At 49.3% G+C, this 24,521-nt stretch overlaps 1 protein-coding gene across 1 annotated transcript in view; it reads right to left on the reverse strand.

Moving 5' to 3' along the window:
* Positions 1-3,997: 3,997 nt before the first annotated feature.
* The window catches only part of Wdfy4 (WDFY family member 4), a 249,625-nt gene continuing 229,101 nt past the window's right edge, over positions 3,998-24,521 (reverse strand). Inside the window, exons 52-62 of the mRNA XM_052733905.1 lie at positions 22,716-22,869; positions 20,522-20,613; positions 19,412-19,624; positions 18,652-18,802; positions 17,168-17,352; positions 16,243-16,401; positions 12,386-12,565; positions 11,249-11,431; positions 9,011-9,095; positions 5,376-5,487; positions 3,998-4,448 (exon numbers count right to left, since the gene is read on the reverse strand). Coding sequence (XP_052589865.1) covers positions 4,382-4,448; positions 5,376-5,487; positions 9,011-9,095; positions 11,249-11,431; positions 12,386-12,565; positions 16,243-16,401; positions 17,168-17,352; positions 18,652-18,802; positions 19,412-19,624; positions 20,522-20,613; positions 22,716-22,869 — 1,581 coding nt within the window. The 3' untranslated portion in view covers positions 3,998-4,381. The remainder of the gene's footprint in view (positions 4,449-5,375; positions 5,488-9,010; positions 9,096-11,248; positions 11,432-12,385; positions 12,566-16,242; positions 16,402-17,167; positions 17,353-18,651; positions 18,803-19,411; positions 19,625-20,521; positions 20,614-22,715; positions 22,870-24,521) is intronic.

Here is a 24,521-nt window from a genome sequence, read left to right on the forward strand (position 1 = left end):
CTCCAAGGCTCTCTCTGAGCCTCCACTTTTAGATGCCAGTTTTCTCTATAGAGGCAATTCATTTGTCATCCATGGAGTTATGATGCCCACCACCCTGTCCAGGCAGCAACTTCCTCATTTGGTGAATACAAACACCGGACACCTGGTTAAAGTTGAATCTCCCGGGAAATACTTGGTTGGTGTGTGTTTATCTCAGGTAAAGCCAGGTCTGTCCAGATGGAGAGGGGTCTGGCCTGAGCCTTTGGGTGAAGCCAGTTCCTAGGATTCACATGCCCACCATAATGCCAGCCCTGTCTTTCATAGTGAGCCCTGTTCTCAGTCCTGGAGTTAGAAAGAGTCCAGCTGCACAGCTTGCCTTTCCTCATCCTTTGCAGGATGTAGCAGTCCGAGTGAGGCCCTGAGTGACACTCTGTGACAAATGGCTGGGCCACAGCATGTCCTGGGAAGGTGACCAGAGCTGACACCTCCCTGGGGGAACAAAGGCTCTCATCTCGGTGGGATGAGCCGGAGCCTTGCAATCATGAGGTGGGATGGGCTCTGGTACCGGTGCCACAGTTTTAGGAAGTTTCGATGAAGGGCAGCTGAGCTGGGTGAAGAGCCAGCATGGCTGCTGTGCCATAGCTGAGCCGATTACAGTTGGTGAAATGTGGGGTCCTTGACCTCAGAGGCTTTGGAACCACAAGTCAGCTGGACAGCTGGGTGGCAGAGGTGACTGCCTCCTCATCCTATCCTGTCACTGTTTCCTTGTTAGTTATCTGAGGAGAAGGCCTCCTGCGCACGGGTCCAGGACTCCTGAGAGCCCGGCTTTCATCCCAGCATGCTTCTGGAGCAGCACAATCCAGTGTGCACTCTTGCAGCAGTGGCCTGATGTGCACCTGGGGAGCCTGCACACCTGCTCTCCTCACCCTGGTTGCCTCTTGTCCCTTGTGCTTCTCCTCAGTCCAGTCACAGAGCTCCATCCCCAGAACTCCAGTACAGCGGCTGGCTCAGCAAGACATGTGATAAAGTGAAAGCTTGCACCATGCCACGGACGTCAGTCTGAGTTGGCTCCATCCCCTAGCATTTCATTACATTTATGATAAATAATATATCATATAATATACCTTAGTCTATCTTCTATCATTTTATTATACACTGAACATTATTTCAATCTCACAACAAGTCTTAAGACATACACCAGGGTCCTGTTTTGCAGATACAAGCTGAAGTTGGCAGGAAGCAGAGACACCAGGAGTGAAGGGCCCCAGGCTCTGTCACCCATGCACTCAATGGACCCACCTTTCTATCTCAGTTTCAGGTACCATTGGTGCCTGAAGTTTTGTTATGGCCCCTGCATAGTAGCAGGGATCTATGTGGTTTTCTCTCCCCCCTCTCATCCCCAGCAGCTGATGCTCCTGCCCTGCCAAGACATCCCTCAACTGTGGGGATGTCACATCCAAATCAACTCCCTCTCATTCATTTCCAGGCCTCTGCCATGTCTTTCCCCCATCAGACCAAGACCTCTAGTGTGAGCTGGTTGAATGTCTAAAGTCACTAAGACTGGTAAGAGCCTCCTGCCAAAGCTGCTGTGAATGCCTGGTCTTAGATTAGGGCTTCTCTACCTTAGACTAGCACAGCTCTGCTCTGCTCTGTTTGTAGTCTCCCTCCCCTGTCCCAGCAGACTCTACTGCTGATGCCTCATGAACCTGCAGCATAGTCTCATCTTCAAGGGCTCAGGGACATCTGTGTCCTCTTCCAGGTCAGTCCAAAGCAGTTTTCCTCCTGCAAGTAACATGCACCCAAGACCCTGTTACCAGGTGTCACCAAATCTTCCCAGACACATAGCGGTGGCCAGTTCTTCCAGCATGCCCCATTTTCCTCCCTAGTGCTCTCTCCAGCTGCAGCCCCTTCTCTGTCCTCACAGTACCTCCCTCCATCAGCTCCTGGAGGCCACAGCACCCACCCTCCCCTGGCCACATCCTAGTTCTGCACACCACACCCACGTATCTCTTCTCACTTCTTCCCACCATCTTTCCATTCCACTGCACCCCACACAGGGAGGGGTGCTTGCTTGGAGCTGCTGATGGCACTCAGACTGCATTGCTGTTGCTCCTGGGACCACCGACTCTCGACCATCTGCTACCATGGTGCAGCTACTTGCCACACAATCGTTGCCTAGCTGTCTCTTCAGAGCGGCTCCCTGGGGAGGATGTCCATCCCATCTTCTCACTCTTACTCACACTGCCCTTCAACAACCTCCAGCCTCTCAATCAGAGCAACAGCTTCCACTTAGGTCCTCCAGTTCCTCCTTCCTGCAGCCCAACAGGCCCAGGCCTTTGCAAGGGACTAATCCATTATAACTGGTGTCATTCTAAGAAGGTAGTAGGTCACAGGCACAGAGAGCGAAGGCTATTATGAAAGTATACAGGACACAGGAGAAAGTGCCATCTACAAGCCAAATAGAGAGGCCCAGAAGGAACCAAGCCTATTCCCACCTTGCTCTTGAACTTCCAGCCAGAATTGTGCAATACGTTTCTGTTACTTAATCCACCCAGTGTGGGGTACTCTGGTAGCAAGCAGCCTGAGCAAACAGGCAGCTAGAGTGTCACCTGTGCCTACGCTATGGTATGGGGTATCTTTTGTTATCTCTCTCACCTTGTTTCATTTATTTGCTTTGACATCTCAGCCCTAAGATGTTAGCAAGAAGACTCATTTTCCACTTGAGAATACAGACACAGCAGGAGGAGGTTGTGGCTGGGGTGGGGAATCCCAGAACCATTTGATATGGGGCAAATGAAAGGTAAAAACTCTTATGGGATGAACGAACGGAAGGCAGACTTTTGACGAACAGGCCTTTCAGCCCCGGATAATGCTGTAGATGGTGTTTTGAAACTGACAGCAGGCCCAGCCCTGATATTTATGGCATGCTTCTTGGCCTTCCTGGGGAGCGGTGCTCTCTGCTGTTATATTTATGGCCCTCCAGCGCAGTCCCAGCCCGACAAGGGATTGCAAATGGACTGTCTGCTAATAGTGCATGCAGATGATGTGGGAGGTGGCATGATCCTTGACCCCAGGGTCAGACAAGAGCCCTTCCCATCCAGGGAGGGGTGTCCTGGACCTAAGAATTGGCTCATCTCCCAGCTTCCCCTTCGCCAAGTCCTAGAAGTTGAGTGAAAATCAGAATGTCCTAACTGTGCTCTTTCGCTGTGTTTGACATGATCACATACCACCTCGCCTTCCTTAAGCCGGCTCACTGCTCCTTAAAGGTGAGGTGATCCAAAGTCATCAGACACCAAGTTCATTTTCATACCAGGCTTGGAGAAATGTGAGAAGGAATCGTATCCGTACTTAGGCCATTGGTGGGGAGACTTTCAGGAAAGGGACTGGAGCTGAGGTGTTCCAAATGCCCCATGGCCAGCAGCCACCTGAGTTTTTTCTTGTTGTTATTGTTGGTTTGGTTTGTGGTTTGGGTTTTTTTTGTTGTTTGTTTGCTTGTTTGATTTTTTTGAGACAGGGTTTCTTTGTGTAGCCTTGGTTGTCCTGGAACTTCCTCTGTAGACCAGGCTGGCCTCGAACTCACAGAGATCCACCTGCCTCTGTCTCCCAAGTGCTGGGATTAAAGACATGTACCACCACCACCTGGCCCAGTCACTTGAGTTTTAGTCCATTAAATACTTCTCCAAGATGTGCAACAGCTCAAAATCAGTGTGAGGGATGGGGATATTTGATCAACAGGAAGGAATGGACAGAGGGTCAAGCTGGCGCCTGGCTGGGAACCACTACACGCTTTTACTGTAAAGTTGGGGTAGGGATGACCAGGCCTGGTGTATTGCCCTATCTGATGTCAGTACCAGTCACGTGTGGCAGTCGTGTGTGTGTGTGTGTGTGTGTGTGTGTGTGTGTGTGTGTGTGTCCCTTCGGTGAGTACCAGTCTGCTCAGCAATGCCACCCATTCCCTGTGGCCCTGCTGACTTGTAAGAATTCAGACAAAACTGGGCAAGGAAATACTTAAGCAGCCTTCCATTTAGAAATGGTGTTTTAATAAAATAAAGACAACAGGGTGAGTTCCATGAACCAATACCCCTTCCTTTTTGTTTCCAGTATGATAACCCTTGGTAAGATGAGTCACATGTAAATTTTCTATGCAACTTATCACTAGCAGGTCAGTTTCCAGCGTAAATGTCTACCAGAATCCTTTATATGAAGTCGTGTGGACCATAGAGATGTTTGGGGTACACAGTGCAAACATCGGGGATTCCTTGAGAACTGTGGGGAGGAGAGCCCCCAGAAGCTTGCTCTGGGTATAGAGCCCGGGCTGCGCATCACCTCGATGCCTGCAGCCTGTTGCTGCAGATCCCGGGACACCCAGCTGCAATGGCGGGGCCTCCGCACTTGTCTCCTCCTACCCATCCGCTGACCAGCAGAAGATTCTCCCCTTCTCGTCGCCAACCAAGAGCTTGGTCTGGTTTCTTGAGAAGAAAAAGAAAAGGTAAGAGCACTGGAGGTCATCTCATGAGACCCACACACCCCAGCTAGAACTCAGGAGAGCACAGCATGTGGGGGCTGTATCCAGGACACGGTGAAACGGCCCCTGTCCTGTCCCCTCTGACTCTGTGCGGACCTGAGGATGGGGGTGGGAGCTTTGAGAGGGGACTGTCACAGATCCTGAAGCATGGGGCGGGGTGGGAGAGCTGAGGTTCTGAGGAGCTGGCTGAGGTCCCCCTCCATCTCTCCAGCTGTAGCTCTAGGAGAGCAGCTTGCCCAGGAGGGACGCAGACGTCATCCTGGCAGAGGATTGGCATGTGGTCCAGTGAAGAAAGAGCTCAGGTCTACTCTTTTCCAGCCCCACACCCATGCCATCTCACACAGGCCAGCCTGGCATCAGAACACTGCACTCCCCACACCAGGGACTTCAGGGGCCTACTATAGGCCAGTGAGAGAGGAAAGAATGGTGGGAAACCAGCTGCTCTTGAGACTACAGCTCCCTAGAAGGGTTAACTGGGTCACCATGACAACTAAAATAATGAGAACCCAGTGTCATCTTTGAGACTGCTCTTCATTGGCTAAGGGACTTCAAAAGGCATTTCCCGTTCATGTGCGAAGACCATCATTAGCAAGTTGCAGTCACTAGTGGGATTAGGACAAAAGGACCCTTTGGAGACGAAACTACAAAATATCCTTCTCTGCCATTTGCATTTCCTCATGAATCTATGCATATTCATGAGGTAGAGATCAATAGTGCATGGGGATCACAACAAGATGGGTTCGCTTGGGTGGCTGTAGTGATGTGACCTTCCTGAGTCTGATACCCTAAACCCGGCTGGAAATGGTGGAATTTACCAAAGTTGGCTGTAGCGCCCTCTGCTGGAGTCCTGGAGAAAGCAGGCTACTCTTACCTAGTTAGGGCCAGAGCCGTCACAGCAAGGTTTGCTTTGCTAGGCTTGCCGCTCAAAGCAACACTGACATCCAGCTCTCGGCTCAGGGCAAGGTTCTTGGCCCACTTGTGCCCTGTGGAAAGCATGAGAGAGAAAAGTTAGCGCATCCAGTGGCTTCATGCACAAGCCCGTGTGCACCCATACATAGGACCACACAGATACAAACATTTATATTTGTGGTCAGCAACTTGTTAAATTGAGGGGGAAAATATATTTAATCTTGGCCTGTGCTGTTGCAAAAAGGGCCGTCCCAATTTAATTTGCAGGCTGTGATAGTTACATGTGCTGACGTGCCGCGGTATCCATTGTGTACCAAATTGGATTTGTGTATTATTGCTTTCTAAATTGCATGCCTAGTTCAGCAAAATTGTTCATCAGTGTTTACTGGCTTTATGCTTAATAAGATGCCCCACAATACCTTGCTGCCAGGGTGTAATGCAGCCTGTAATTGCTTAGTAAAAATAAATTACATAAAGTCTGCATTATCAACTTAGCTAAATCCTCTCACGCCCAACCAATAATTAAATGCTGAGAGAATTTTCTCAAAAAAAATATAACTCAATGATTGTTACTTCACTCATTCTAATGACTACATTTGGAGACAGACAGTCATTCCTTCAATGTGAAGGGTGAGATGGAGAAACAGCGGGTGGGCACGTCCCTGTCTCAGGACCCGAACGCTGCTGCACAGCCCCACGCCCCCAGCAGTGCTGAAGTGGCCACTTATAGGTGCAGAAGGTTCAATGCACCAGGGAATACATGAGGCTATGAGTGGAGAGCACTGCTCATAGACAGAGACAGACACTCGGAAATCCGAGCACAAGTCCAAACATCACGCTTTCCCTGAGTCCAAATCTAGGAGCTGCTTCCTGAAGCAAATCATGCTCTGGTGGTCCAACTCTTCCCACAAATGATGAATAAACGAGTTCCAGGCAGAAATTAGATTACAGCTGCCCGAAATGCATATCCTCAATGTTTGCAGATTTCCTTTCTTGCCCTTTAAGACATTTGAGGGGGTGTTATAACATACACACCAATAGGACACATATGCAAATACTCATGTGTCCTACTTAATTCTGATCTCTTTCCAAGAAAACAGCTTTGAGCAGTATGATGAGGGCATCATGCTTCCTTCTTGGAGACCTCCAGTGGGCTGTGCTCACAGATTTGTTCTCAAATTCGTTGACTTTAACAGAGGCTCAATGCGATTTATTTTAACTGTGTGTGCACCACCTTGTCATTTCATCCTCCTTGTAACCCTGATCCTGACTGTGAGTTCTGCAGGGCAGCTGTGACCTCAGGTCAGGACAGATAACAGGGGAATAATGTGGATCCTGGAACCCCCAGACAGCAGGAAACCATCTGGTAATTTCCCCAATGCCATCATCTATATTCCAAGAGGAGAGTTTTTTAGAAGTGTGAGGAATAAACTCTGTGGAGTATATTTGTGTCTATTATGTCTCTGTCCCCAGCACCCTACATGATTGGAATCATGGGAAATATTCTCAGCTAGCAGAAAAGCAACAGGGCCACACTAGCTGTGGGGATGGAGTTGGGTCTACAGCTCGGTCCTCTTCCTGTTCCTCCGACTGTGTGGCCACTACTATTGGTGCTGAACAGAAACTGGGGATCCTCTGCCCTATACTGAGGATCTGTGGGTCAGGAGCTGAACTCACATCTTTGGTTGTGAAGGAGCAGCTGATCCTGAGACCCATATGACTTTCAATGTCATACACGTGTACATGAGACATGCTTCATAAATAGCCAAGGGAAAAGGATCCCTGAGCTGTATCCTCCCGTGGGGCAGAAGTAGGGGAGGGAGTGTGGTTGCTGCTCTCCAGAGAAGCACAGAGCTCCAAGGAGCACACAGCCATGTGCATCTCTCTCACACTGAGATGGACTGACTCCTCATGGTCTCCAATCACCTGGAGGAACTAGGACATTGAACTGGACACGGCTCTTGGTTTTGTGATGCTTATGCTCTGACTCAATTGAGATTATTGACAAATCCCCAGAAATGCTGAAGGAAGGGATTTTCAGTGTAGATAGAATGTAGGGTATAGAGGATCCCCAGCAAATGTCTGCGTGTGCTTGCAGAAGAACTCACAAATGGGAGTCTGAGTGAATCAGGAATAGAGGTAAACTAATTGAAAATGGCCACTATATGGCCAAGGTAGCCCTGTGGGGTTGAAGAAAGTCCTCTCTTGTGGACGGTCACTGGTCTGGGAGCTAACAGGAGTACTTGGCAGACAGACTGGGGAACTCTCCAAGTATGGTGATGGATGGTGTGATTGCATTTGAGGTCAGGATGACTGGCTGCTGCAGTGGCAGAAGTGAGAACACTGGCAAGCTTTCGGGATAACCTCAGGCAAGTCACTGAGCCTCTCTGTGTCTCGGTTTCCCTGTCTCTAAGATGGGCACCTTGCTAAAATCTCCTGCAGGACTGCAGTGAGACGGGGGGGGGGGGGGGGGGGGGGCGGCGTGCATGAGAAGCGTTTTTGTTAGAGTGTATCATGCTCTCTGACAGTTTAGCCCTGTTGATAGCTTTGGTGGTGGGGACGGCAGAAGGGTTTTGCCTTTCCCTCTTACCTGCCACAATGAGAAGGCTTTGCCCCCAGACAGTGGTCCTCTTGTGTTTGTGCATATCACCCAGGAATGTATGTGACATTGCCAGCCCAGCAACTCTGAGCTTTTTCAGTGGCTTGGGCTGAGTCCCAGGATGGGGCAGTACATTTGTAGTAAGCCCCTGGCTGAACTGGAAGGGGACATAATGAGGGCTAATGGGGCATCGGAGGGGCAAGAGATCTACCTCCTCCGCCCTGGGAGAGTGGCCCCTCTCTTCTGTTTACAGGCTGCTAATCAGCTACATCCAGGTCCTGGGCTGTGAACTCTGGCTTTCCAGGACCATCAGAGAGCATCAAAGAAGAACATGGGGACATATGTACCCCTGAAGCCCCGGGGCCCCAACACCCACCATATATATCATTGTCTACTGGTCTAGTGAGTACCAGAGTCCAATGGAGGGCTCACCAGAGCTTCTCATACAGCTTCATGGTCCACCAGATACTTGTAGGACACAAAATATTCTGTGATGCCCCCGTGCCATTGTCTGGATCTGAACTGTCCCCCGGGTTCATGTTTAGAATGCTGTGACTGCAGCCTACAGCACTGTTTTGAAGGCTATGGAGCCTGTAAGGGGTGGGATCTGTTCGGCGGGAACATGTCATGAGGGATGCACCTGTCAGTGTCATACCCAGTGCTGGTCCTGGCCTAGTGCTCTGTCCCTGCTCTGCTGCATAGGAACACCTGCCATGTCACACTTTGCTGTCACAGGTGGTGTCACTCCTGACACCACGCTTTCTCCCCAGTGATGGGCTGAAATGTCATCAGCCAAAGTCAACCTTCGCACCCCTGAGCTGTATCTGTCAGATATGGGATCACAGAATGGAAAGCAATGAATAGAGTCCCCATCCTGGCAGCACTTTCCAGAATTTCTCTGGCTTCCCTAAGCTCTGGGTGGGGCTGCAGCCCTGGTGTCAAGGCAGGGAGAGAGGACTACAGGGGGGCAATGTGAGTTACGCTCTTCAAGCAGGTACCTCTGGGGCTGAGAGGCTCAGTGGAGGGCTCCTCTGACACTGCCTTCTTGGGAACAGACATCTTCACGTCTTCTGTCTTCCAAATCTGTCCAGAAAAGAGAAAATGTCATGGCCCGGTAGAATTATCCTGCCTTCGGGGTCAGGGTGGCCATTCCCTATCCCCTCACACTTAGGATGGGGATATGTCTGAGCATTCACTTCTGGTCTTAGTGTCAGGAAAATGGTTATTTAGGCTTCAGCTCCCCCTGTGGTGGTTTAGCCTCTAACAGCTGCAGTTCAGGTGGTTTCACTCGCTTCCCCGACTCTCTGAAGTGGATCTTCTCCTCCCCGTTTCTACAACCCTTTATCAGTTGTGTGTGTGTGTGTGTGTGTGTGTGTGTGTGTGTGTGTGTGTGAGAGAGAGAGAGAGAGAGAGAGAGAGAGAGAGAGAGAGAGAGAGAAACAGAGAGACAGAGAGAGACAGAGAAAGACAGAGAGACACAGAGAGAGAGACAGAGAGAGAGACACAGAGAGAGAGAGACAGAGACAGACAGACAGAGAGAGACAGAGACAGAGAGAGACAGAGAGAGCATGCATGCATGTGTGAAGGCACACGCATCCATGTATAAGCATGTGGAGGTCAGACGTCAATTTCGGGTGTCTAATTTTCATTCTCCTTCCTATGTTTTGAAACAGGATTTCTCACTAAAGAATTTACCATTTCAGCTAGGCTGGAGAATTACCAAGCCCCTGTCATCACTGCCTAATGCCTGGATTTCACACACAAACCACTTTTTATTTTAAACCTAGCTTTTGCATGGGCGCTGGAGATCTGAATTCAGGTCTTCATGCTCAGGCACGTATTTAAGGCATTGATCCACATCCCCAGCTCCTCCCCTGACTTATCTAACCTTACACTCCACTGCCTATTTGATCCTAAACCTAGAGCGTGAGAGCCCATGGCTTCTCCCCTGCCCGGTCTGGACTTTCCATCCTTTGAAGGCAGAGCCAGCAACCGTTCAAATGTGTCTGTGCACTCCCCTGCACCTCACACAGCGGGGCTGGGAGGCCCCCGGAGCTCAGTCACTGAGTGAATGAAGGCTGAGTGGGCAGTCACTCCTACACATGCCTGCAACAGACTCGGAGAAGGCAGACTCTCGGCTCAGTCACCCCAGTTCCTCTTTCTCATCTGGGTTCAGATCATACCCACTAACCCTGTGTCTTTATGACCTTTCATGCCCTGGCTAGCTAAGGACACAGGTCACATGCCCCTCACTGAGAATACTGTAGGAGATCTTCCTGGGGGCATCTCTCTCTTCCGGCTCATCTCTTGTCTTTCATACTGGCCTCCACATATACCAGATGTTCCTCATCCTTAGAACTCAGCTAAAATGCCACCTCTCCTGAGGTATGTCTGCCAGAGGGAAATACACTCTTCACTGGAGCCTTACTGCATCACTCCATCTCTCCTCCAGAAGCACCATGTTCTCACAGGTCAGTGTTGTGGGTGAGCATTCTTCACCCATTCTTTCATCCTCCCTGCCAGTCTCATAAAAACCAACCTGAGCCTTGTTCTTCCAATCTCATCCCCTGACTTCAATGTTTTGTCTCTTTTTGGCTTCCTGAAACTCCTTTCTAAAACTCATGGCACTCTTGATGACCTTAACCCTGACCCATACTGCATGCATAGCATTTTACATTTTCTTCTCTTCTAAAAACTGAGTGTCCCAATGAAAAGGGCCAGCAGTGGTTTATGGGAACTCCTTGACAGCATGACATTCAGAGTTGAGTAAGTGGGTAGACGGATAGATGGATGGTTGGATAGCTGGATGGATGGACTAGTGGATGAATAGAAAGATGAACAAAAGCTTGGATGAATAATGGATGAGTGAGCCAATGAGTAGAGAGATAATCAGTAATGTGGTAGACAGATTGTGGGTGGATGAATGGGTTAGCAGGTTGGGTTGATTCATTTTATACATTTTTTTTCAGTATTGTGCTATAAACTACTGAACTTGGCCATTCATCATTCATACCTTCATATATATGTATATGTATGTGCAATACCATATTCTTTCTCCTTGTCTCTCACTTTCTCTTGGCCATGAAAAAACACCACCTTTCCCTTGATTTGCTGTAGATATCTAGTATGGAATATTTTCAAATTCCATATGCAGTACTTGACCCATGGAGGCAGTGAAAAAATGAGATAAACACAATTATCATCCTGTGTACTCATTCTGCCCAAAACACACTTACCCGAACCATGCCATCCTGACTCCCTGTGATGATGACGTGGTTCACATCCCACGCTGGCCCCTCTACTATGCAGCAGCATGTTATGGTTCCTTCTGGGCCCCAGGCTGTGGTAATACTGGCCAGGGGCTGTCCATTGACATCCCACAGGGATAAATGAGCTCCGGCACAGGAGACAATGGTTCCCTACAGCAATGAGAGCTGGCTTTATTCTAGGCAAGATTCAACAGCAGCGTCCACAGCACATGCTTGGTCACCCAGTTTGTGCACCGCAGTACCTCAACTTTGCATCTTCTCTCAAGGCTTCCAATCTCATGAACCCACTTACACATTCATAGTTTGATGGTCTTGTTGAGATGTGGTAGAAACTAGGTTTTTCCAGGTTGGAAGAAACGGGCCACTGGGGGCATACCTTTTAAGGGTATATCTTGTCTGTGCCCTTTCTGGGCACTCTATTTCCTGGATGCCGTGCCATGAGCAACTCTGCTCCACTATGCCCATTTTAAGTGCCCCTTCTCAACTCAGGCCCCAAGCAATGGAGCCAGATGAGCACAGACTGAAACTTCTGAAATGGGGCCAAAATAAATCTGTGCTTTAGGATACTGACCCAGGCTTTGGTGGGCTCCTCCAAGGTCCTGGTTCCTAACCACATCTTGACTGCTGTAGAAGACATAGCCTGAAGGTTGACCCTGTTTCTCTGGATAAGGGGCCTTTGATTGGCGGTCTAGCACTGCCTCCATGAAGAAATTTTGGATTTCATCTAGTGGAGGACAGCATACAGGGGTGCCAACGAGGAGCAAGCAGTTCATAAAACTTTGCAACACCCTTTCAGAAGTAACCTTCAGGGAGAGGTTGCCCTAATGTCTCCTAAAAGATTTGTTTACATCTTGAGCCTTGCTCTGGCATGGGCAGATCTTCCTGTTCAACCTTGCTGTACCTACACCAGAGCAAACCCCTCCTAGTGCTCTACCTTCCATTGGCAAGGGATGGTTGGCACACATGGGGCCTGATCCACATTTGGGAGTGACAAGTGTATGTCTGTCCCTGGGTTTTCTCTTGTGGCACTGTCCAACATACTATAGTGCAGGATCAAGGACATGGCGAGTGAACCCAGACACGGAGAAGTGAAGAAGGTCTCACCGAAACATCACTGATGGCAACAGCTGAGATCCCTTCCCGGTGGACAGGCAGGCAGGCTACTCGAGAGAGGTGGTCCAGGTCCCAGAGGGTACAAGTGCGATCCTGGGAGCCACTCACCAGGAGGCTGAAGGTGACTGAGGCTGCCAGGCATGTGACAGCCTGGGTGTGTCCATATAAGGCCTAGGAACAGGAGGCATGACCAGAGGTGAGGAGAGAGACACACACAGCTGTTAGTGGGCTGCCTTCTGGGCCCCAGATGAGGAAACAGATTCAGAGTGAGTCAGTGATTTTACAGACAAGTGTGTCTATGTGTGGGGGCAGGGGGGAGTGCATGTGTGTAGTGGAATATTAAGGTGTGTTACTTTTGATTACGTTGTATTTGTTTGACTCTGAAGCTGTGTTACTGTGCCTGTATAAAACACTGATGGTCTAATAAAGATCTGTATATATATAAATCTGGGAGGAGAGAAGAGGAGAGCTAGGAACCAGAGAAGAAGGACTCCATGGGCCAGCCACCCAGCTACACAGCAAGCCACAGAGTAAGAATAAGATTTACAGAAGTAAGAGAATGGGAAAAGTCCGGAGGCAAAAGGTAGATGGAATAATTTAAGTTAAGGGAAGCTGGCTAAAAACTAAGCCAAGCTATGACCAGGCCTTCATAATTAAGAATAAGCCTCCGTGTGTGATTTATCTGGGAGCTGGGTGGCAGGCCCCCCAAAAGAGTAAGAAGCAACCAGCACCACACATGTGTGTTGGCCTCTTGGTGGCATCCACTTCTAGGACGTGAGGTCTGAGAAGCGACAGTCCCTTTGTAGTAATCCAGCCCAGAGTGTCCTTATGCTTTGTCCCTCTCTGTATTCTTCTTGAATCTGAAGCAGCCCCTAGCACGTTAGTACGCAAAGGTTTCAAACAGCAAAGGCCCAGACCAGCAGCCTCATCAAATCTGGGATCTTAGTGGATATTGGATATACCCCCGGTCTTCTAAATCAGAAACTCTCGTGATGGAGCCCTGGAATCTGCATTCCCTCCCATGCAAGAAATCTCATACATACTCAAGTTGGAGGTGTACTGCACTGTGGGAGACTCAGAAACAAAGCAGTCCTTGAACCAGACTGGGAAGACTGCAGGACAACACAAGAACACAGGCCACAGAAACAACTAAGCAGGGCTCTTGGAGACTCACAGAGACTGCAGGGGCAATCATGGAGCCTGCATGGGGCTGCACTAGGTCCTCTGCATACATGCTGTGATTGTTAGCTTGATGTTTTGTGGGACCCCTAACAGTGGGAGTGGGGGTGTCTCTGACTCTTTTGCCTGCTCTTGGGACCCTTTTCCTCCTATTGGGTTGCCTAGGAGTGGATCTAGGGGAGAAGAGGGGTACAGGGGAGGGGCTGGGAGTAGTGGAGAGAGGGGAAACTGCAGTTGGGGTGTAATATATGAGAGAAAAATAAAAAAAATAACAATCTAAAACAATGCTCAACCTTTTGTTGTTTTGTATCGAGAAAGGGCTATTGGCAATATAGCCAAGGCCAATCTTGAACTCACAAATCTCCAGTCTAAACTGGGATTTCAGTGCTAGAATTATCAGCATGAGCCACTGGGTCTGACTAAAGATATGGATCAAACTCAGGCTGACAGGCTTGATCCGCTGAATTATCTCGCTGACATAAAATGTGACTTTTTCAGACCTCTGGGTATGAGTGCACGTCCTGTGGTGTCTTGGGGGACTTGCGCTTAGCCTTCAGGTTTGAACCACTTGCTCTCGGCCTTCAGTCTTGATTCATAGGCTGTGGAGACAGCTCTTTCCAGACAGCTTAGGGGGCCAAGTTCCTTCTGGGCGCATTGCCCCTGGCTACGGTGAGGATCCCACCCTAAGCAGCCCAGAGGGTACCCAGAAAGCCTGAGGTGGTTCTCTGTGTGGATATGCCTGGCATTCCTTGGAACCAGCCAAGAGTGCAGAGGCGGCATCCTGAAAGGGACTGGCCTGACTCGACAATGGCTAGAGCCCCAGTCCTGGCAGAGACAAACTGCTCACTCACTGGGGTCATCATTTTTCAAAGCTGTCATATTGCCTGACCATAGCTATTAAAAATTGTGTCCTCAATGGAGCCTAATGTGACATCAACCAGATGGTGGTGGCAAATCTCTGGACATAACCCACTGAGGAAGATGTGTGTTGTCTCAAGAGCATGGAAATAAACAGAGGAAGGAAGAGATTTGATAGGAATTCTCCAGTCTTCCAGAATGACCTGAGTCTGATGATTAAATTCTGACCACAGATGATATAACACCTCCAAAAGACACAAAGGGACCCCAACGGAGGGTTTGGGCTTCAGAGAGGATAGCTGTGAGCCTGAGCGGCAACACAGGCTGCATTGTGGAACCAAGCTGGCCTGTGCTGTGCAGAGAGGCCAGTGTGCATGGCAGGGTATGGCACTGCATATATAGACACGATTTGCTGTCATCCATCGCCCCAGAAACTGCAGCATCAGGAGGCACCCAGCGCCCTGCAGTCTGGGAAGGCCAGGAGAGTGAGACAGAGCCCAGCAGTTCTAAAGGTGTATTGAATGGGCTCTTTCTTTTCTTTTCTTTTTCTTTATTTCTTTTTTTGCAAAATGCATGCCAGTTAAAATAACTTTGTTTTATCATCTTAGATCTAAGTAACAAAATATAAATACAACACAATAAAATAAAACCTCTCAAAATAATTCTCCATGGTGGTGGTTGCAGTCAGGTGGCTAGTCTCAATAAACTGTTGATGGCATTGGAGAGCTTACAGAATAATTCTGGAAAACTTTGTGTCATTGCTCAGTCATTCTCCTCAAAATACATCACAAGGAAACAATTAGTCAGAAGCAAACAGCATATATATAACATGTTTTCTGTGGCACTGTTGAAAATGGTTAAAAGTTGGAAATAACCTAATTGTCTAGTTTTAGAAGAAATGGTTTATTAAACCGTGGTATACTGACATAACAATTGAAATGTAATTTTATGGAAATGGAATCATCTGGAACAATTGAAATGCAAATTATACAGGCTGTAGAAAAATGAAAACAATTTGATAAGCTGACTGAAAATGGAACAAAAATATCCATATACGACTGAGAAAGGTATAAATATGCATATAGGGGTTGGTACTATGCAAAAATGAAAAATTTCTATAGAGGAAGCAGAGAATTTCCTATTTTTAAAGTGAATTTAAATTTGTCTTTAATGTTTCACATCTTTAAAAATAAATACTTTTGGAACTGTTTTGAACCTATTTCATAATGACCTCTAAGAATACAGGTCAAGGGCAGACCCCCTTTGACGAGTAGCTGGAGGTCTCTGTTCCCAGCCTGCTGTGGGTTCTCCCTCTGCTCACATCGCCTCCTGTCTGAAAAGGTTCCCTTTTCCAGATCTACGCACTGGGAGGAGCCGCTTCTTCCTTGTAACTTGTTTATTTTTAACCAAGACTGAAGGGAAGATAATGGTCCTCCTTTCCCAGGGCTGTTAGAAGGTAGAGTGGGGTGATACTTGTGAACATGCTGTGTGTGGGGGCAGCCAGGGCAAATGCCCTAAAGCATCACCTGGCCCAGGAGACTCACTTTCCTGGCCCTGAGCAACATGGAAGCAGCTGTATGTGTCCTCAGGATCCTGCACTACATACAGTTGGGCCTCCAGGGAGGTGCCTGCTCTGTCTGCTCATCAGATCTACCCAGGGATTGAAACGATTCCCAAATGGCAGCTGCGGACTGCCTTCTGCTCCTGGGTCCCATGCTCTAGAGAGAGACAACACTTTTACCTACCAGGGAGCTTGGTTGTGCTTTGGCACCATGGCTGCCAGAGACATCACACCTATGAGAGGCACGTACCTGCCGGAGGTGCAAGCCTCTCGGGCGACCTTTGACCAGGCTGAGCTCCCACACACACACCACTGCGCTGGTTCCAGAGGTGACAATCATTGTAGGGGATGGGCACACAGCGCACAGACAGGGGCCCCAGGCAGCGAGATTCTCAAATGTCATCAGGATCTGTGAGAGACGGAGAATGAAGGCTGACATAGGACCAGCCGACACTGAGAAACCAGGTCAGAGAAATAAGGAGTGCACAGGTGAACCTAGGGTGCCCGGGGAATGGGGGCCATGTTCTAGGTTCCACAGCCAAGCTCAGGTGACTAAACCTAGGCCATCCTAGACCTGCCCCCAAGGAGGGGCTCCTACTCCAGCCAGTTGGGAGAGACCTGCAGACCCCTCCCTGCACAGCTATTCAGATGCTGTGAAAACCATTCGAGTTGGGGCGTGGGGGTGCAGCTCAGTCTGAGACAGTGGTAGGACTGGAAGGGGACTTGGGGGGAGGGGCTAGTTTTGATGATTGCCAGGTTAGAATGAGAAAGGCTAGAGACATGGTTTGTAGAGGACTCATTGTGTATAATCGGGTTGGGTAGGAGGGGATCTGGGTAGGGAGGGGTCTGTGAAAAGGGCGGAGACAACAGGGAGGCCAAACAGGATGGGACCACTAAGCAGAGAAAGAGAGAGAGTTTGCTCTTGCAAGACGCTAAATGTTCAACCTGAGCAGCGGCTCTCATCTGAGTAGTACCTGGGGTGGGAGGAGCCCAGGAAATCCCGCCCAGACTGAATACACGTCTGGATGGCCTTTGTGTAGCCTCGTGACCAGTCAGAGTTGGCTGTGAAGGTGACAGTGTGCTCTGCCAGCCTGATGTCCACCTGGGAGAGGGTCAAGACCCCAGAACCCTGTCCCTGTCCCCGCCCCCCCACCACCACCACCACATGCTCTCACCTTGTCAGAGCCATAGTTCCCCAGACAGCAACTGAAGTCATCAAAGCCCCAGCTGAAGGTCCTGTTCCAGAGAGGAGGCAGCAGCATTTTGTTCTTCTCCACTGCCAGGATAGTCTTCTCGGTCGGGACAATGTGGCCAATGGCCCCCTTTGGGGACTCGGACCCTAGAGAGAAAAGGTACATATCTGCTCCCCAGTGAGTATAGCGCTCTATGCAATGAGGAAAGCACCCCCTTTCACTGGGAGAAGACACTACAGAATAGGGACCCCCACCACTCACACAGCCTGGCCGGGAGCCACTCACCCAGGCTCTGTTGGCTTAGGTACCCCTTCCTGAGCGCCTCTTACTGGGACTCACACATTTCAGTGACTCTTACACAGTGATACCAGAAGAAGCCCAGACAGTCTGTTGGGGCAGATGATCCAAATCCATAGGGTTTGGGTGACTGTCCACCTACCTTTCCTGTACTACCTTGGAGGGACCCTGGCATGTGGCCTTGTTCCTACCACAGTTTCACTAGCTAAACTCTGGAAACCATTCCTGGTTCCAGTTGGAATCCAGCTCAATGTTCAGCTTGCTGATGACGAGCTGGTATCCCAAGCCTGTTGTCCCAGGGAAGTCTACCCCTTCCTCCTCACAAAGTCTCCTTGGAGGAGCAGAAATAATGATGCCCTCTCAGAGTAAGCTTCCGGCCAGCACAGGTATGCACAATGTCGGAGGAGACTGTGTTCAGTGTGTATTCAGTCACGAGACCTGCCCTCCGTCATGGTGGCAGATACCGCTCTCTTTCCCTGTGCAAGTTGTTATGAGAAAACTACCCTCTTCCAGAGTTCTACAGTTCACACAGCTAAGAAGCTGTGAGAACCTGGAACTCACAGGTACCTGCCCCAGGACACATGTCCTTAGCTACAAACTCTATGCATACATGCATCTGGGGGTTTAGGAGCCTGTTGTCTGTCTTTGTGAGGGTGCGTATGGAATGTGTTTGTACATGTATGCAAGAGAGATGGGTGTGTGTATATGTATATGGGGGCGGGGGCAGGCAGGCAGACAGACAGACATGTGGGTCTTAGAAGTTAAGGTCTTACCTAGAAGTCCTAGACACCAGAACAGAGACCACCCTCCAATACCCATTGATACAGCCATTACAAAACCCACTACTTCCCAAGCCCGTGCCCTTGAACTCCTAGAGCAGTGGTTCTCAACCTGTGGTTTACAGCCCCTTAGCTGGGTTGAACGACCCTCTCACAGAAGTTGTATATCAGATATCATCCTGCATATCAGATATTTACATCACGATTCCTAACAGTAGCAAAATTACAGTTGTGAAGTAGCAACGAAAATAATTTTATGGTAGGGGGGGTCACCACAGCATGAGGAACTACATTAAAGGGTCAGAGCATTAGGAAGGGTGAGAACCACTGTCCTGGAGGAATACAGTCCCTAAGAGAGAACCCTGAGACAATGCAAGCCCAGGCAATCACCTTTGACTGTGACTTGAGAAGGTCTTAGTGCTGGCAGGTTGTGGAGGAAGGACTGTGAGTGGCCTGGAAAGCCGGAGGGGGCGGAGGGATCCTTTCCAGGCACTGGAGGTTTCCCTGTGGTGTTCCTGGATGGGTGGGGTTTAGTGAAGATCTGGAGGTATATACAAGCACACCACACAGGTCATTAGGAGGTAGATGCTTTAGAAAGGATCCGTCACCACGTGCATCACAGCTGTACCCTACTCTGGGCACTATCAGGGCTGGCCTTCCTCCAGCAGAACGGGAGTGTCAGCAGGGTCCTCAGATGTTATAGATGAAGGGCCTGGGGCTCAGAGAGGGATGGCTATTTTCTCCAAGTCACAGGACAAGCTCTCCTGGTTGCCAATTCTCTTCTCTCCCAAGCCGCCTGGGCAAAAGCTGCCCTTGCTGAGGAGGTCCTTAGGAGAGCATTTTCAGCTACTTAATATCTCAACTCATTAGGAAAAACAATAGAAAATATAATAATAATAGTAACGTCATAGTATGTATCACATATGTAACAGAGGAACACAAGCATTTGTCCCATGTTAATGATATCATCCTACCTCTTCAGGAGGTAAGCAGGTAGGGTTCTGGTTCTGAAGGCTCAGGATGATTCTCCCTTCCTACCACTCACTGCCTTCACTCCTGACAGGACAGAACATCCTTGTTCTCTTTCCCAAGCTTGTGCTGTCCACACTCTTGATAAAGCAAGATGAATGCCGTGGCCTGCCGTACCTACCTGCTTGGGTACCTGTCCAAAGTTGCTGATGAATCCCAGGATGGTGCTCTTGATCAAGGGGTCACTGATGCTGGTGAGGTCGATTCTGTCACCATAGAAGTAGGGATGGAAAGTGTTCACAGCCTCTACAGCAGCTGGCCCCTGCTGCTTATACCCAAAAATTAGGTCTATCCAGTGGTGGAGGTTGCCACTGACAAAATCACTTTCCAGAGCCTGAAATAAAAACCCAAAGAGCATGAAATCCTAACTCATGCTTTTTAAAAACTCTGTTCTCTACATTTAAGCCACTGTGAATATAGGTGTGTGTGTGTGTGTGTGTGTGTGTGTGTGTGTATGCAGCTAGAGGTCAGAGGCCAACTGCAGGTGGCTTTCTGTGGGTGCTCCCCCCCACTTAAGTTTTTTTCATTTAATTTTTTTTAAGACAAGTTTTTTTAAGACAATTTTCATAGGCCTGGAAGTGGCAGAGCTGGCTAGACCCCAGTGAGCCCCAAGGATCTTTCTGTTTCCACACTCCTAGCGTGGGGCTTACAAATACACACAACACCCAGTTTTTATTATTGTGGGTGTGTTGCACCATCTCATTCTGGTTTGCATAAGTTTCTTTGATGACTAATGATGCTGAGCACATTTTTGTTTCCTTTAGCTAACCCAGAAGAAATGTGGCCCAAGACAGGCGCCCCCAGGTGGTCTCTGGCCTCCATCCTCATTCGTGTTTCTGGGTGGCAGGCTCAGTCATCTCCACTCCTGGAAAACCCGGTGGTAGGTGAGAGCTCTGTGGGGTCTCCAAACCACCTCTGAGCTATACTGAGAACATAGGTCAGGAGGTGGCACTACTGGTGAGACTGATGAGGACACTGACATGCCACCAGGGCAGCCAGGAAACATCAGACATGACACTTCCTGTTAAGGTGCTCATTACAGCAGCCTAGTGCAGTCACGGAGCAAACTGGTATTCTTTAAACATCCAGGAACCTAAACTTCCCTGGTGCTGTTCCTTACCAGGTTTCTCCAGACATCAAAGCCTCAAGGTTTGTGCCTACCAGCGAGACAGAAAACTCCGTGGAGATGCTACAGTACACATACACATCAGGAGAGCCTGGAGTGCCTCACCTGTCTGTGTAGACTGATGAATTTCCTTGGGTCCCCATCAGCCCAGGGAGGGAGCTGCACGTCTCCCAGTGTTGTTCCATCCTGCATGCAGCCTGAGTGTGAAGGCAAACAGTAGACATGAGTGAGGCCACGCTAGGTTCAAAAGCAAAGGATGTTAAAACTGCGTTGTCTGCACCTGCCAGCTCCTTGCATGTTGGAACGCGAGCTGGATCCTAGCAGATCACACTGCTTCCTGCCACGGCTCTCTGCAGAGCCCCAGTCTTCCTCTGCTTGGCCCTACAGTTGGCATCCTTCGTGAGCTCCTCCTGGTTTCCCCCAACAACACTGGAGCTAGATTTCCAAGTCACACAGTCTTACTGTTACCACTGCTGATGCATCTTTCTCGCCACTAACGCCTTTGGCCTGGGGACTGAGACAGCAGGAGAAGCCAGTGATGATAACCCAGGCGTGCAAGTACCCAGGTCTGTGCCGGGCACCATGCCAAGTTCTTGGCGCCCCAGTTACAGTGGGTTTTTAATGGCTAGTCCCAAGACAATAAGAAGAGGAGCCTGGCTTCCAGCCCAAGTCTCCCCTCTCTACCAGCTGCCAACTTTGAGCATGCTACTTGACCTCTCTGCGACTCAGTTTCTCCATCTGTAGGGGTGAAGGTCCTGACGAAGCCTTGCAGGGCTGGCAGGAGACGTGAAAAGCAAGCACACAGCACCCACAAAATAATGCTAGCCATGACCAGTGCTCAGCAATGCTCCAGTGCTCGGGCCTGAACCCTCCAGGGCACTTATGGCACAAGTCGAACAGCATTCCTCTCTGGTCTCAGGCTTTCAGGCTGGCCTAGCTGCATTTTCTCATCACCCAGACTCAGCTCCAGGGTCTTCCTGGGGAATGGAATAACACAAGTCCTTCCAATTCACTCTCAAACTGCTGTCCTCACGGGACTTCTCAGCACCTGGCAGTTTCACGTCTGTATTTGTTTATAGCTTAACTCCCCCCTCCTCACCTGGAACATGTCTTCAGGACAAGCCACACCTGCCTGAAGTGCCTGCGGATAGTAGGTGCTACCTAGTCACCTGTTCTCCCAGTGACACCTGGCTGTCTCTGCTCTGCCATTTCTTCATCCAAGCCTGTCACGTCTTCCTCAGAGGACATAGCTGTGACCCATAGGCAGAGGTAAACTCTGCAGGGTACTCTATCTCAGACTTCTCAGCGCCTCTCTTAGCCTCCAACTTACCTCCTATCCTGGGCCTCACCATGCCTTCTGGGAATTGTCCTTTGTGTCTGTCCAGATCTGCCCAGTGCCTGTCATAAGGCATCTGAGAACCCAAACAGTGCCAAACTCACCAAGGACCCACGTCAGACTGGCTGGCTAGACCAGGATTGGAAAGGCTTCAAGTACTCCATGGCACTGTGGCCTCATGCCCAGGGCTGGAAACCACGTGAAGCTTTGTGGGAAATGATCTCACTTGGCCTGACTCAAGGTCCAAACCCTTACTTGAAGGAAAAGGGAGAGCCTAAGGAAGGACGGACCTGAAAGATGCTAATATCCGCCTCAGGCGTTGTCTGCAGCACCCACGGCTTCTCTTGACCTGGCTAGAGAGCTTGCTTACACCCTGCTCCAGCTCTGACCATCTATCCCCTCAGCACGTTGCTCTCACACACATTTACGGGAGAGATTCCTGGCACATGTGCAGTTCTCAGAGGATTCCCTCCACCCTGGCCTGGGGCCTCTGTAAAAGTTTGTGTCTCCTCTGAAGCAGGAAGAATGCCTGATGCATCCTGGGCTGCAAGACAGAGGATGTGCCACCCAGCCGTCAGACACAGCAGAAGTGGGGCTGGTTGGACCCCAAGGTAAGAGTGTGGGTAGGCAGTGCCAGACCTAAGTCATCAGCAAGCATTCTAGATCACTGGCTACTATCTCACTACAGACTGAGCCCTGCATCCTCAGAGAACAGGCCACACTGTCCAAGGTAGGTACTCGATGCTGTCCTGGAAGCCTGGGACCCAGCAACCCTCCTCACTTTTGCAACAATGTCTGTCACTCAGCAGAGACTTTGCCTCCAATACACTGGTCCTGGTTAGGGGCCTGGTGAGTTTTCCATCAAAGATACCGATGGAATCAGTGTTTCGCTGGAGATCTGTAGAAGAAATCCCAAGCTCCCTGACACTCAGGCTCACCAGGCTTTCTCACACCTCTACTCACCAAACTCCACTGCATTACAGTTGGTTAAAAACTCGGGCAGGTAGAAGAATTCAGGTGTCAGCTCCCTGACGTCACTCATGTTCTCCTTGGAGGCAGACTCCCACGTGCTCTTCACACTGTGGAACATTCTATCCGCCACATCAAAGCTTCCACCCTGTGGGAGAAAGGGTGACATGATCAGCCACATGTGTGGGTCTCCCTCTATCTAGTCAGCCTCCAAGGAAGGAGTTCTGAAGTCAGGAATGGAGAGACGCCTCCGTTTTCCAGACCAGAAAACTGACACTCAGGGTGAATTGATTTCTCCAAGGCTATCAAATGCCAGGCCTGGGGCCAAACCCATTATCACAACTGTAAAGGGCATGCTTTGCCCTTCCAGTTCCTAAGGAAATCTCTGGAACCAGTACACACTTGGCCTACTGTGTTGGGGCCAGAGGTTGAAGAGGACTCAGCTCTTTCTGGGAGAGAAGGACCTGCCACATATTTAAGACATGTCACCCCTGGGCAGCCTGGTAGACAAGGACAGGGTGGTCCATTTCCTGAGCTAGAGGTGTTGATCCATGTGAGCCATAGGTCATTTTCTGCACAGGGACAGGAACACTAAGACATTGGGGTCCCCAAGAGCTCTCAACCATAACACACAGCTTAAAGACGTGCCCCCCACCCAGGTCACGTTGCTCTGTGTTAAAATTAGGAGACCATGTCCACCATCAAATTGAAATGGAAATAGAAATGAAGTGGAGGAAATCTAAATAAATCTGCACCTAACGAGTCACTCATTGAAATGTATTAAGAGCTTTGTGTATTTAATCTGTAGCCTAAGCCTCACATGTGGGAGATTGATGTCTTCTCCTGGCCCCATTTTTCCTTCTGCAGCTTTTATAAGTGCTGATGGTAATCTCCTGAGAAACAATATGATTTGGTAATAAAAAGATTACCTGTATTAAATAAAAATAATATATACATAGGAAATATTGTTAGTGCTACAAATCTGGTTAAAGATATTACCACAAAGAAAAATGTTATTTTTTTCACAGCTGTCTAACGCATTTTAGCAAAAGTAATATCTTTAAAACTTAAGCCTGTATTATTTATAAAGGAAGCAATAACTGATTTTCCTATTTCCTATATTAATAAATGTATTTGCATACATTTGTTTCAAAATTAATGGGTTTTCTCACTTCTGCAATACAAAAGAAAACACCAAATTCCCTAGAAGAAAAAGTGGAGCTGCTGTGTGGCTCGTGCTGTGAGAGTGTGGGTTGACGTAAACTCCAGTGGCCACTGGCAGTCGGTCTCGGGCAGGACTTGGTTCTCAGGAAAGCGGGCAGAGACAACAAAAGAAAGGGTGAGATGGAGAGGCACTGAGCTGCGTGGTTCAGCCTTAGAGCGCGACCGAAGGAGGAAAGTCCACCACCGAAGGGAGTGAGCGACAGCAAAATGTACTGGAGATGGGGCTGCAGGAAGGGATGGGCCAGAGCTCCCCAGCTGAGATCTTCCCCTTCCCTGCCTGCAGCTCTCCTTGCATGGCAGGAGTAATGTGTTTCCAAATGGCCAGTGAAAACGGGGCATGAAGATCAATAACGTAACACCTTCCCAGCGGCAGATGATTCCCTGTGTGCCACTCAGAGCTAGAGGGCAGTGGAGCCAAGCAGAGCAGACACAGCTCAGAGAAAAAAGGGTCACACACATGATCTCATGCACATGGAAAAACACCAGCGACATGTTTTGAATATCGTAGGGATCAGAAGATTATCTGTGGTATCTTGCTCATGTATAATATTAAGAAGTGCTCAGCAATATTGAAAG

This window comes from Peromyscus californicus, unplaced genomic scaffold (assembly GCF_007827085.1).
Source record: "Peromyscus californicus insignis strain IS unplaced genomic scaffold, ASM782708v3 Scaffold_12__1_contigs__length_115047231, whole genome shotgun sequence".
NCBI lineage: Eukaryota > Metazoa > Chordata > Mammalia > Rodentia > Cricetidae > Peromyscus > Peromyscus californicus.